The sequence below is a fragment of the Streptopelia decaocto genome (assembly GCF_964273445.1).
Source record: "Streptopelia decaocto genome assembly, chromosome: 7".
In the NCBI taxonomy this organism is placed as follows: Eukaryota; Metazoa; Chordata; class Aves; order Columbiformes; family Columbidae; genus Streptopelia; species Streptopelia decaocto.
This window is the reverse complement of record NC_138661.1, coordinates 7,577,587-7,592,861: the sequence shown is the minus strand read 5'-3', so window position 1 is coordinate 7,592,861 and position 15,275 is coordinate 7,577,587. Positions and strand designations below refer to the sequence as shown.

Sequence of the window (15,275 nt, the reverse complement as noted above, 5' to 3'; positions counted from 1 at the left end):
AGCCACTGATATACCCAAATATCTTTTTAATCTTGTCTTCCATTAGTTGTTCATGATTTCTCACTGTCCATTATGTATTTCTTTGATTGCTTATTATTATCAGAGATGTTTGATGTGCCTCTGTTTCACAGCGGACTCATCATGTTAGTGATGAGTAGGAGTAGGAGTACCCAACCTTGCAACACTCAGGGCACCCTGGAAGGGTCACTTGAGGGTGACACACAACTGGTGCTAATTTGCACTAGTACCATCCTTTTGCAACAAGTATGGCTGTAATTGTATTTTGCTATGGCTCATCAGTAGCTTTGACGACTAAACTTGTGATCTTTGCCTTCTTCTAAGTTGAGAGATGTTGCCAGCACAGACACCATTGGTGTAGCCAGTGGTGGGATGAACAAATCTAGATGATCTTTCGAGGTCCCTTCCAATCTCTAACATTCTGTGATTCTGTGAAGTGTTGGTTCCAGATTAACAAAGCGTAGTTTCAAGGAATCTTTTCATGAAAACCTTGGCTACGCTGGCTCTGGATTGAGCCAAATGGGGGAAAGTGAGGAATCACAGAATCACAGAATCACAGAATCGACTGGGTTGGAAAAGACCTCAGAGATCATCGAGTCCAACCCTTGGTCCAACTCTAGTCCATTTATTAGATCATGGCACTAAGTGCCATGTCCAATCTCAGTTTAAAAACCTCCAGGGACGGCGAGTCCACCACCTCCCTGGGCAGGCCATTCCAATGCCTGACCACTCTCTCTGTAAAGAATTTCTTTCTAATATCCAGCCTAAATTTCCCCTGGCAGAGTTTAAGCCCATGCCCCCTTGTCCTGTTGCTAACTGCCTGGGAGAAGAGACCAATCCCCACCTGGCTATAACTTCCCTTCAGGTAGTTATAGAGAGTGATGAGGTCACCTCTAAGCCTCCTCTTCTCTAGACTAAACAACCCCAGCTCCCTCAGCCTCTCCCCATAGGTCTTATGCTCAAGTCCCTTCACCAGTCTTGTTGCTCTTCTCTGGACTCGTTCCAGCACTTCAATGTCTTTCCTGAACTGAGGGGCCCATAACTGAACACAATACTCCAGGTGTGGCCTCACCAATGCAGAGTACAGGGGAAGGATCACTTCCCTTGTCCTGCTGACCACGCTATTTTTGATACAGGACAGGATACCATTGGCCTTCTTGGCCACCTGGGCACACTGATGGCTCATGTTGAGCTTCCTGTCAATTAGTACCCCCAGGTCCCTTTCTGTCTGACTGCTCTCCAGCCACTCTGCGCCCAGCCTGTAGCGCTGCAGGGGGTTGTTGTGACCAAAGTGCAGCACCCGGCACTTGGCCTTATTGAACTTCATCCCATTGGAATCAGCCCATTTTTCCAGTCTGTCCAGATCCCTCTGCAGAGCCCTCCTGCCTTCCAGCAGGTCGACACTCCCTCCCAACTTGGTGTCATCAGCAAATTTGCTGATGATGGTCTCAATCCCTTCATCTAAATCGTCAATAAAGATGTTAAATAGGACTGGACCCAACACTGAACCCTGGGGAACACCACTAGTGACTGGCCGCCAGCTAGATGCAGCCCCATTCACCAGCACTCTCTGGGCCCGGCCCTCCAGCCAGTTCTTAACCCAGCGTAGAGTACACTTGTCCAAGCCATGGGCTACCAGCTTTTGCAGGAGTATATTATGGGAGACAGTGTCAAAGGCCTTGCTGAAGTCCAGATAGACCACATCCACAGCTTTCCCCTCATCCACCAGGTGAGTTACCTGATCATAAAAGGAGATCAGGTTGGTCAGACAGGACCTACCTCTCCTAAACCCATGCTGGCTGGGTCTGATCCCTTGTCCATCCTGAAGGTGCTGTGTGATTCCATTCAGGATGATCTGCTCCATAACCCTGCCAGGCACTGAGGTCAGGCTGACAGGCCTGTAGTTGCCAGGGTCAGCTTTGCAGCCCTTTTTGTGGACTGGGGTAACATTGACCAATTTCCAATCATATGGGACCTCCCCAGTGAGCCAGGACTGTTGGAAGATGATGGAGAGAGGCTTGGCAAGTTCTTCTGCTAGCTCCCTCATCACCCTAGGATGGATCCCATCTGGTCCCATTGACTTGTGAGGATCCAGATGGCTCAGTAAATCACCAACTATTTCCTCCTGGAATACAAGGGCCCTATTTGGGTTCCTATCTCTGTCAACCACCTCCAGACATGAGTTGTCCTGAGGGCCACCTGTCTTACTGGTAAAAACTGAGGCAAAGTAGGTATTAAGTACCTCAGCTTTCTCCTCATCTTTGTTAACTATATTTCCCTCAGAGTCCAACAGAGAATGGAGATTTTCCTTGCCCCTCCTTTTGTTGTTCACATATTTGAAGAAGGACTTTTTATTATCCCTGACAGAATTGGCCAAATTAACTTCAAATTGCACTTTTGTTTCCCTGATTTTTTTTCTGCATGATCTAGCTATTTCCATAAATTCTTTATAAGTAGCCAGCCCTTTTTTCCACAGTCGGTAAAGTCTCTTTTTATTTCTGATTTCATTCAGAATCTCCCTGTTTAGCCAAGCCGGTTGTCTTCCCCGCCGGCTAGCCTTTCGGCACACTGGTATAGCCTGTTCCTGCGCACTCAAAACCTCCTGCTTGAAGCATGTCCAACCCTCCTGGGCCCCCTTGTTTTTAAGCATTGTTTCCCAGGGTATGCTCTGAACTAGACTTCTGAATAGGCAAAAATCTGCCCTCCGGAAGTCCAGCGTAGAGGTTTTGTTAATGGTTTTCCTTGCATCTCTGAGTATTGAGAATTCTATTATTTCATGGTCACTATGCCCCAGGCGGCCTCCAACCACTACATCTCCCACCAGCCCTTCTCTGTTTGTAAACAGTAGGTCTAGCGGGGTCTTGCCTCTGGTAGGCTCATTTACCAGCTGATGAAGGAGGCTTAAGCTGTTGCGTGCACCATGCTTCCCGTGGAACTAGGCAAAAAATGTAATTTTTAAATAAACATTAAAAGTATGTTTTTTAAAAATATGCTTTATTGAAATTATTTTCATTGTCAGTTTGTTTTTAATTCTTGGTCTTGCAATGAAGAAGGTGACAGCCCTCTATCCATCTGTTCTATGAAGGGGCTGGAGCTCCTAAGATTTTACATACGTTGAGTAAAGGCAGAATTTTGATTAATATATTAAAAGTATACCTACACTATAAAAGTTTGGCATTGTATATGACTAAGAGTGCATCTATTAAGGAGTATCCCCAGTTGCTTATAATGCTACTCCATATGCACTCAAGGCACTCAAATGCTACATCTACGCTGCTTTCAGACTACTCATCCCAATAAATGATGTTTATTGAAAAACTATTAAATGATTGGGGAGTTTCAGGAAGCAGTGGAGGGATTTGCAATATCCCGGATCCCTGAAAAACTACCCAGGAGACTCCCACTTAGTGAGAACTTTTAAAGTTTGATCAGGGAGAAATTTGTGGTCAGAGAAATAATTCTCAATTTTGTGATTGATTATCTGAAGAGACACCGATTATCAGGAAAAGTGGTGAAGTACAGCCTGCGTTACACTTCTAATCGTGCATTTAATACTATGTTAAATGTTGTGCTTTTCTTTTTGTGCGTGTTCACTGGTGAAAGCTTGAGTTTGTCGCACTGTGTTGATTGCTGTGTGAATAGTGTTGGTACTGGTTAGACTTTTTGTATTTGGAACACAATGCCTAACTGCTGCCCTGCTGTATAATTAGTAAGTGTAGAGAATGGGTTGGGAAGACAGCTTTGAAAAAAGCACCTATTAATAAATGAATAATTACTGACTTCACAAAGCATTCATGATATTGACAGCCAGTCAGGAAAATTAAATGAATGCAATCAGGATAGTGATTACTTTTCTCAAGAAGTGTGTGTAAGAAAGAGAGGGCAAACATTTGTACTTCTTGGCGTCTTAAGACCAATATCCTACTGTGAGAAGTGACTTATAGAAATGCGGCGCATTACGTACTGGGGTATATGTACCCTGTTTCTCCGAAAATAAGCCCTAGCATGATTTTTCAAGATTTTTGAGGATGCTTGAAATATAAGCCCTCCTCGCAAAATAAGCCCTAGTTACAGTTCGTTTTTAAAATGTCAATTTAAATAGTGTCCAGGCAGCTATACATGTAAAGAAAGGCATCTTTTGGAGCAAAAATTGATATAAGACCCTGTCTTATTTTCAGGGAAACAGGGTGCGACTGGACCTTGAGTTAGCGAAAGCCTTGAGCTGGGTGTTGCTAGAGCTGCTCTTGAAGTGAACTTCTTAAAGAACAAAAGTCTATTCTTATTTGAATAAAAACTAGAAAGTTAGCTGCTTACAAAACGGAATCTTCATGCAAACGTCATCTTCAAGCTCATTAGGAACAGTAATGAATATACTGGGAGCAACAGTTGTTCTGAAGGCATTTTGATTTTAATTATTAATAAATGTTCTGATAGTACATATGTGAGTGCAGGGTAGCATGGGTGAGCCTATCCTAGTTTTGCTTAGTATTTTAGATGTAATATACGTTATTTGTCTCTTTTTATTCTAATTCTAGGCCCTATACTGTATTGTGTCTGCAATCCTGTGAGTTTTTCCTCACAGTTGCTGTGCTGGTTTGAGCAGCTCAATCCCTCCCTGTCTTCTTCACTCCTGGCATTACCCCCCTCATTGCAGAACTGCAGGCTGAAGGGAACTGGGGAGCTGATTCAGTATCTCCCCATTTTTTGGCTTTTCACTACCACTAAGGGGACAACCATAGCTCAGTTCCCTGGGTGCAGTTTTTCTGGTCTGATGCATAGTTTTAGTTTGCTATGATTCAAAATGGGTTACTTTTAAATTGCTGTAATTAAAATATGGATGTAATATAAACATGAATAGTTTTTATATGTTAGAGACTTGCGGTGTTATCAGGTGTTTATGTCTTTATTTGATAAAAGGATGAGACTGCAGCGATGACTGATGAGCAGGGATGGGCTGGTTCGGCTAGTATTATTTTGGAAAAAGAATATTAAAAGAGAAACTGAATAGCTTTGGCCATTTTAGAATTAGGATTTCAGCCCTTCTAGTAACAATTGTTGGTCCATGTTTAAAAAAAAAAATTACAGTACTTCTTGTCATTTTTTTCTGGTAACTTTATAAAACACTTGATTTTGTTACAGGCTCCGATTCTCTTTCTAATATTGTTGTTGAGATGTATTAGTACTTGCTTTCACTAAGCCAGTCTCCTTTCAATCTGTGAATACTCAGTGTGTTTCAAAAGCTTTGTACAGTTTTAAATGGCTAAAGAGAAAATGTACAAGTCTGAAAATCAACTCATAGCAAAGACCTTCAGAAAATGGAAGTTTATCTTCTTTATCTTTTTGATGTATACTCTCCTGGGCATTGGACATAAATCACACGTGCCGCTTTGTAGTGTCATTTTGATTTTATCTTCTAGATGATTAAAGTGCTGTGAGTATTTACACAGATTCATTAGAGCAGTTGCTCAATTTTCAGTTGTTTCAACCGAACATAGATACAACAGTAATATTGCAGGTTATTAAGGTTTGGGACCTAAACATTTGGCTGCGTGTTAGCATGGGCGTAAAATGTTGCAAAATTCACTGAAAGATCTGAGTGTCTGCTGAGAAGAAAATGATTTGTTGTTTTTCATCAACTAACTCTGAAGGTCTGGAAGGAACTGTGTGTTTTACTTCAAGTCGCTGCATTAAGGAGCTCGGTAGCTCTGTACCCCAGGTACCAGAGCACTCCCTGTCCCAATATTGGCATGCGGGTGGCCGGGGAAAACACCTCAAAAAACCAAACCAAAAGAACCCCAATTTTGTTGTTTTCTGCTGCCCTTTTCTTGTGCTGTACATGCGAAGATCACCTAAAATTTAAACTTGTATGTTTTTCTGCTTTCCAAGTAGAAAAACCCTAAGCATGCGATGTTACCCTGTTCCTAAAGCACCTTGAATTCCCAAGAACCATGAAAGATATTATTGCATGAAACTTCTTGCAATTTTCTTTTCTAGCGTTAATGGCAACTTGCTTAATAAAGAAACGCAGATATGACCACAACAATTGGGGTTCAGGGTTTTATTTAATGAGGCTTTGGTGGTTTTGTTTGTTTTGATGTAGGTTTGTTGGGGTTTTTTGTTTTGTTTTAGTCTTGGGTTTTGTTTGGTTTTGTTGTTTGCCCCTATAGTTTGCGTGGCTCATTGCCATAGTAATGCTGGCATGAAGTTCATGTAGTGTTCTAGAGTGGTTTTTCCTCAGAAGAACTTAATTATCTTTTTCATTTTGTTCCCACACCTCCAGATACTTAACTGGAGGAGAAAAGAAACTTTTATTAGTTATTTTAATGCTTAGTCATTTTTAATTTTTTTTTATTTCGTACTTTTCCTACCTTAAAATGAGTATTATTTGTAGTAATTCGATCCTGGTTATAACTTGCACTGAATTGTATCTTAATGGATTCCCATTTGATTTCAGCCTGTGTTTCTCTTGGACTAGGATGTCCTTGTCAGCCAAGCCTGCAGGCCAAGTAGAACAATGCAACCAAAACCTCTTATGTTTATGCAACATCATAGACTTTATTGATACCACTTACATGTCTTCAAGTTGTATGGGGAATTATAGACAGCAAGAGTGGAAGTGAGAATTATAATATTCTTCAAAAGTAAACAGTTGCACTTTTATATCTTTTTGTATTTGTGTGTTTGTTTTCAGCCTGTATTTACAGTCTGTCTTTTGGAAGCAATTGTTAATTAATTGTTGCATGCTTGTTTATAACAGTGAATTCTGAAGTCCAATCTCCCTTTTATTTTTTTGCTTTTTATTTTTATTATTATTTGAAGGCAGGTAATTTGAAAAGCAGCAACAAGTACATTGCTTCTCCAGGCCCTTTATCTCCTGCAAGGCTGTAACCTTAGAAAAGTTGCTAATATTAGTGGTCATTTTTGTAACGGGCTAATGACTTTCTCTCAGCCCTTGGCTTATTTGAGGTTTCAGCATTCCTGCTGTGAGGCACTTGAACTCATGTGAGACACCTGGTGACCTGATTTTGGGACCTTCAGGTGTTTTGGGCGACTGTCCTGCTTAGCTCTTCTTGTTGGGGTTCAGCAGGACCATGTTTCTTGCATCTTCTGTGCCTCAGATGAATAGAGCCTGTGGGAACACAGCGTGAATAATGATGGTGATACTAAGTATGCTGTCATAACCACACCACTTCTTTTCCCCCTTAATTTGCTTCGGACACCGCTATTGTAGAGCTTACCCAAGCCTAATGAGTATGAGATCAGTGTGTGCTGCCCTGTATCACCAATTAAACATTACCAACATCTTGGTTGTTCTTGGTGGGACAAGGTTTGCAAACCTATTGAAAACGTTGAATAGACTGTTCTGCTTCATCATGTCAGGTCAGAAAGTGCCTATCGCCTTTATTTGTACTGCAATCCATATTTTTTCTTTTCAGTGTTTGAGCAATGCAGAGAGTTGAAGTGCCTCGGGGTCCTTGCATCTCTATCAGTACTTTTTAAAACTATGCAGCTCTACATTGTGACCTTGGAATATTTCATAGGCCTTTTGAGCTTGAAACCAATAACTGCAGTGTACATGGTTTTAATTAAAACAGATTAATGATTCTTCCTCCTTAAAACTAGTATACAACTACTAACAGCTTCCAGTGTTTACCAGGTATTCCCTAACTTGACCTAATTCTAGTGTCAGCAATAAGAAGTTCCATCTTAGGCTGCCTTTTTACTAGTATATCCAAGTTTTAAGAAATAAACACCAGGTCTGTGCTATTCAAATTTTTCTCCTTGAAATCAGCAAATTTATTTCATTGACATGTTGCATTGTAGCTTTGGAAGGTCATTGGCTGGATTCTGGTGCTGACAGACATTTGTCCCTTTTTAAAACAAAGACGGATCAAAATAAGCAAAGTGCCCCCTAGTCTGAGGGGATACTTTCAGAGTAAAAATGCATATTTTATTTCTGCAACTTTCTGCTGTTATTAGCCTCTTGTGTACATGACCATCCGAGAAACTAAGCTTGCTGTGTACTCTTTTGATGCACTTAGTAAACTAACAAACCACTAAGAAGTTGACATTCCTTTTATTCTTAAGTTTTTTATCTGCTGAGATTTAAGTAAGTGGTACGTTCTGCTTACTTTAGTGGTCAAGCACATACCGTTATTTTGTGGGAAAATGTTCCTATTAATGCATGTTATGTGTTCATAGCACAGCAAAAAATCCTCACTGTTTCAGTAAAATCGATTTTGCTATGAAAAGTGTCAACATGGAGGTAATGATTGAATCTGAAAACTTGTTTGCAGAATTATAGTCTTGCTGTGCATTTTTATACATATTCATGTCTATTCATATAGAGTTGTAAATGATGCAGTGTTTTTAGAAATATAAATTAATCAAGCTTGATGTGTTTGACAGTTCTTCCATTCTTCTTTGGAGTGTAAGTTAACGATGGTGAATGTCAGCCTCCCATCAAAGGAGCGGTATATTGTAGAATTAAGTATTGAATACTGTTGTGCTTTTAGCCACCACTTCAGCCTGGACTTTCTTGGTGAACTGTATTTTCTTAATGGCAGGTGATGATTAAATTACTTCTACAAGATGTTGTTCAAGATCTCAAACACACAAGAGTAATACGATTCCTATAAGGGGTTTGTTTGTTAATCTCAGCTCTTTTTTTTACAAAAATTATGTGAATGCTGCTTTCCTTTGAAATTGATCTTCAAAAAGAAATCCTGTTTTGTATAATAAGATGCCAGACTCACAAAGATTTCCTTTCTTGTTCCACAGACGTTTCATCTTCAGAGCAGCCTGAACTGTTCCTAAAGAAACTTCAACAGTGCTGTGTCATTTTTGACTTCATGGACACGCTTTCAGACCTTAAAATGAAAGAATACAAGCGCTCCACTCTTAATGAACTGGTGGACTACATTACAATAAGCAGAGGCTGTTTGACAGAGCAGACTTACCCTGAAGTAGTTAGGATGGTGAGTTCCTTCTTTCTCATGGTCTCTTTAAATCCACTTGCAATTCCAGTTACACATCGTGGGCGAAATTGAACCCTGGAGTAGGTGGATTAAATGAGGCCTTTGGTTTGTATTTTCTACTAGACATCACTTGGGGATAATTCTCCAAAGACAAAAATATTAATTTTTATATATGCTTAATTAAAGTCAAGTAGATGATGATTATTATAGTGTCACAAATGTATGAAAGGAAACCTGGTTTGTTTCCTGATCAAATCAGTCACTCACATTCCCCCCCACCTACTCTCCCTCACGCCCCCCAGTATAAATAATGGAATAATTTTTGCAAGTTTCTTATATTTTTTGAAATTTTATCCAACCTCTTGAATGTGTACTTTAGGTGGAGATAGCTTAAAGTATGCATGGATAATGATTTTGAAATAATAAATGCTAAAAATGTTGTATAGGACCAGTGTGAAAATTTCCTGGTTGTATTATATGGATTCATAGCAGCTGCCATTAGAATGAGCAAGATTACTCAACAATAAAGCCATACTTTGTATATATAAATTGTCAAATAATAGTGTTTTCAATGTAAAAATGGAAACAGTACCAGATGCTGGCTATATGGTGAAGAACGTTCATTGCAATTGGCAAAATCAGTCACTGGTTTAAAATGTTTATTCTATGCTACCATACGGGACACTTGTAACGTGTTACCTAAGTGAGAAGGCAATTAGTTAAATATTCATTTGGTGACGTTGGTTTCCTAATGGTTCTGTGTGATCATGGAATCCACTGGCTCTTTGCTGGAAGAACAGAAACATGAATAGATTTTACATTGCATTATATATGCTCCGTATTTCTTTTCTGACACACATATATCTTGTGTTTCTTGTCTGTAATATTTAAAAATAACTGCAGATTGTCACAGAATCATCAAGCAGTTAATAGTGAAGAAAAAAACAGAACTAAGGGTACATGGAAGAATCTTAATATGGCTTCTTTGTGTGTAAGCATTGTCACAAAGCCTATAATTATGTGATCAGGTTTGTCCCCTTCTCCCCTGCCCTCCCTTTCTCCCTTCTGTACAGGACCAATCTTATGAATGAGCTGCTTTTCAGTCTGTTGTGTGATTTGTTCAGTATGTGGTCTAACCCACCATTCAAATTCCACTCTGAATACAGAATTACTAGTTCTTTGCTGAATTTTTCTGCTGACGCTGCACTGTAGCATCTAAATGGTTTGCAAATGTTAGTTTAATCTTACTTGTATCCCTTGTGATAAGCAAATTATGTCGTACCCTTTGTATAGACAGGACACCGATGCAGAGATAACTTCAATAAAATTGGGTACTTTTTCTGTGTGCAGAAGATGCCTCCAAACTCATCTCCTGGGAGAATTTGGTATTTTTTTTTAGCATTTCTGTGATTGAGGTTATATTCTTGCATTGACTTTGGTTATAGTTGTTTTACTGCAGCAACATTTGTAGAATAAAGCCTCTGCAACTTACGTTGGGCCCCAAGAAGCAATAATTTGATCTGCAACTGCTCATAAAGTTCAATTTGAATCATAAATAGTTACCTATGAAGCAAATCCCCTTTGCCAGCATGTCCTACTGTCCCTGCAGTCAGCAGTGTTGATTCACATAACTGTTTTTATCCTAAGGAAATGAGACGTTGCCTAAATAGTTTGAAAAGCATGTTTTTAAATCACTTTCTTAAATGTAACTACGATATGGAGGAGTCATTGGAAGTAAAGATTCAGTGTGCATTTTTCCAGTGGATTTCACAGATATTTTTGATGGAAAACCGTTCTATCTTCTTTTCTCCAGTATTCTCCTGACCCTTTCATTGCAATCACACCCATCTTCATCTTCTTCATCTTGCCTAAATAATTAGGGAAGTGGACATGGTTTGATTTTGTTTTTTCCTCCTCCTAAAGAATTTTGTGAGGAAGTTGTAATATTTAAATTTTACAAGAAACTCTTAGGCTGCAAAAGACACATGCGATTTGAGGAAGGTGTAAAGTGTTGGAAAGCTGGAGTTCCCTATTTGTGCCTGTTGCAACCAGCAGTGTTTGTGGTACGTGTGCTCTCAGAAAACCACTGTGGTGGTTGTATTCCATGTGAGAAGGATGCCGTCCTCTGGTATTGAATTTGTGTGAGTGGATCCATGGCACATGCACGACTGATTTCCGTTGATCATCCCAACAGAATCACAGAGTGGTTGGGGTTGGAAGGGACCTCTGGAGATCATCCAGTCCAACCCACCTGCTAAAGCGGGTTCTCCAGAGCAGATCACACAGGAATGTGTCCAGGCGGGGTTTGAATGTCTCCAGAGAAGGAGACTTCACAGCTTCTCTGGGCAGCCTGTCCTAGGGCTCTACCACCCTTCAAGTAAAGAAGTTTCTCCTGATATTCAGATGGAACCTCCTGTGTTTCAGTTTGTGCCCATTGTCCCTCATCCTATTGTTGGGCACCACTGAAAGGAGTCTGGTCCATCCTCTTGACACCCACCCTGGAGATATTTATAAACATTGATGAGATCCCCTCTCAGCTTCTCTTCTCCAGGATAAACAGACAAATGCTAATGCAGTGTTTCTACTAAACCACATCATCAGGGCTTTTGTGCATTGCAGTTTATTTGTATTTTACAGGTAGGGTATCTGGTAAAATGCTATTTTCCTTTCTGGTCTTTGCCTATAAAAGCAAGACTTCACCATCACTTTTGATGACAGTTATGTAGTCTTCTTATATAGACTTCTAATATTATAAAAGATTTCAGCACATATTGCCTGGTGAAGAGACATCATTAGTCACTTTGTCCTTAAGCATGTTGGTTGGTGTAACTTGTTCTTTGCAATAAGTGCATGTTCTTGTTTCAAGCAAAATTGTGCTCGTTGTCTTATACTGAGACAGACTTAACTAAACACAGTTGGCTTGATGCAACTGCCACCGTCAGCTGCTTTTGAGAATCTTCATCTAGATCTCCAACTGCCTTCACAAAGGAGTTGTCACGTTGACAATCTCTGACCTGTCATGATAGTGAAGAAAACAACAGCATCTATGTCCTGACTGAATTAGTGTCCCCGTTGGCTGCTTATCACAATTGTCAAGGGAGTGTTTTGATTGAAAGAACCAGTATCTTAAAACTAATCAAAGTGGAGCACAAGTGTTCTTTGTCCCTTTGAAAAGTGTCCTCCCTGATACGTTTGCTGTTTATGAATCCAGGAATTAATATTTCCTGCTCGGCCTTTGGGGGCTACTGTAATTTGGAGGTAAAGGGAGGTATTGTAAACAGGGTAAAAAGAAAGAAGCTGTTTTGTGAGTTTTGGCGTCACTTAAGAGCAAAAAAAAAAGGCATAGCAGTCTGAAGCTGATATTTAAAAAGTTACTAATATTTATAAAGAGGGAATAATGGCTAAAGTGCTTTCCTAATTATCTAAAGTGTCAACAAAAGTACTATCTGTGGAAGTACCTTTTTTGGTTTAAAGTTTTATAACATTATTTATAACATTATAATATTAGTGTTCTCTGTTCAGGACCCAAAAGGAGTTTCCTTTTACAGATAGATAGATAGATAGATAGATAGATAGATAGATAGATAGATAGATAAAGGTTGCCTGTAAAATTCTTCAGAAACTCTGAGATTTTTAATTACTTCTAAAATGTGGTGGTGTAATGATGTAAGGGTTTGAAAAACAGTCATTTGTGGTAGCAAACATAATAGCTCCTGGCTATATTTACTGCCAGTCATCCTAAATTCATGCCATTAAATCCTGAATCCCGAACCATAATATCACATTTTCATCTTGTTCTCTTGAGTGTATGATGCTGTATGTAGCTAAATTTGAAATCAGTTGGCTATTTGTCAACCTGCATGCATGTCTGCTTCTTTGAACCACTCTCTTTAGTTTGATTATTGGTTATTTTAAAACATAAAAGAAAATAGAACTTACTGATGGCCACCCAAACAAGCTTACGGTGACCTCGTCACTGTCATCAATGTCAGCGGATGGGAAGAGCAGCTGGGATTTGTGTTAATGGCCATAAGCTGGACAGATTTATTCAGGAGGGTTTTGCTCAGTGCGCTTCCCCCGCAGTTTGATGTGTTGTTCAGAAGGGCATCTGACGTTCTTTCGAATGAGGTTGGTCTTAGGAAAAAAAAGGCCCTTGCCAATTAAACCACACTCTGCTAAGAAGGAAATGCCAGTAATGTGACTTTATGAGCCAATAATTGGACACTTAATCTGGAATTTGTTCCTGTCTGAGCAAAATGTGGAAGCTTAAACTAATGATGCTGATTTTGCTGGTAGATTAAGCAATGGTAGTTGAGTGAAATAAATGTTTGTTATTATCTGTGGTATCCTAAAGGGTGTATGTAGTCGAGCTTTTTGTGTTTCCTGGGTATTAAGACATAGATTGAGGAAGCTAATTTCTTTCATTTAAAAAATTGGATGGGAAAAACTGACAAGCTGTTAAACTGAGAAATCTGGATGAATCTCTTTGGTGAGCAACATTTCAGCTCTTCTACCTGCTGCTTCTAAAATTGCAAACCCAACCCCTGACATTTACCATGATGTTTAGGCAACGTCTGTGGATGGTTGTCAGCCCATAAGAAATGGCTAATGAAACCTTTTGAGATTACACCTTCTTTGAACGGAATAACATTACTTTGGTTGTCTCTCTTCTAAGTGCAGAAATGCCTTTGGCCTCTTGTTGTTGTCTATATCTTTTCTGTAATGACAAATCAAGTAAAATGAAACTGTGATCTCTGTAGCCAAAATGAAACGTCATATTAAATGTCTTGTGGCTCAGAAGCTGTGTTGAGCAACACAGTGAAAGAAGCTTGGTTAAATGAATACCCGAATAAATACAAAAAATTGCATTTGAAAGGTCAGGTTCTGATTTTGATTTTTTTTTCTGACATAAACCTGGAGGGATTTCATTCCTTTTACTGTAGGTTTGTCTCAACAGATGTGAGAACAGAGTCTGATCAGGAGTTTGTTTATGACAGACCTTTTAAATATAAAGAATATCTTGTTAAGCAATGAGTTTTTTAGCCTGTTAAGGAATCTATTTTTAGGACGTTTGCTAGCTGTTAGACTTTATAGATATTATGAATTTATTTTGTATAGCTTTAGCTATAGCTTATGACTAAGTATGCCACCCTGCTTGCTAAGTGTTCATCCTGTTTAGAGTTTTCCATGTTAAAATGTTCTTGGATAGAGATTTTTATGCAAATGTACCTATATTCAGTCTTACTTTTTTGATTTAGCAAAAACCCTGTGCATATGTTCCTGTTGATTCTTGCATTAGATTTAAAAATATAATACTGAATGTCATTTTGAGTTTAAGAGAAATAAACAAAGTCATATACTCTTACAAGAATTGACAGATAATGTCTCTTTTCTAATATAAATTTTATATAATGTCAAGAATTCTGTAAAATATTAGGAATTAATAGTCCTTAACACTTAGCTTGAATCAATAGAAGTTGAACAGTCTGTTTTGAAACCATCTGAAATGCTGAAAGGAAGATGCGGTGCCCATTGTCCCTCCAACAAAAGGCAACAAAGATGCTGAAGGGAGTGGAGCATCTCCCTGATGAGGCAAGGCTGAGGGAGCTGGGGCTCTTTAGCTTGGAGAAGAGGAGACTGAGGGGTGACCTCATTAATGTTTACAGATATATAAAGGGTGAGTGTCAGGAGGATGGAGCCAGGCTCTTCTCAGTGACAACCAATGATAGGACAAGGGGTAGTGGGTTCAAACTGGAACACAAGAGATTCCACTTAAATTTGAGAAGAAACTTCTTCTCAGTGAGGGTGACAGACACTGGAACAGGCTGCCCGGGGGGGTTGTGGAGTTTCCTACTCTGGAGACATTGAAAACCTGCCTGGACGCCTTCCTGTGTAACCTCATCTGGGTGTTCGTGCTCCGGTAGGGGGATTGGACTGGATGATCCTTTGAGGTCCCTTCCAATCCCTGACATTCTGTGATTCTGTGAAATGGACTTGGATTAGAAATTATATAGGTGCAGCAATGATGGAGCAAGCATGCTATCAAACTTAAAATAGATTAAAATCACATTGTATTTTACATTCTGTTCTTGTTTCTTTAATGTGGAGGTTATCAACTCTGTAGAAGAAAATAATGTAACTTTGGTTTCTTTTATGCATGATTTCCAAAATTCCTCTCTTAGATGCTTTTTCTTATTCACATTTTTTATACACCTAGTTTATACAAAAAACACAATGCCTATTAAAAGAAGAGGCTCTGTTGTTCAGTACTCCTCTCAA

General features: G+C 39.4%; 1 protein-coding gene across 3 annotated transcripts in view; it reads left to right on the top strand.

The window, feature by feature from the left end:
* Nucleotides 1-15,275, top strand: part of PPP2R5E (protein phosphatase 2 regulatory subunit B'epsilon) — an 81,923-nt gene that overhangs the window by 38,270 nt on the left and 28,378 nt on the right. For all 3 annotated transcript variants that reach the window (XM_082059463.1, XM_082059464.1, XM_082059462.1), the window contains exon 3: nt 8,800-8,996. In XM_082059463.1, coding sequence (XP_081915589.1) covers nt 8,800-8,996 — 197 coding nt within the window. The remainder of the gene's footprint in view (nt 1-8,799; nt 8,997-15,275) is intronic.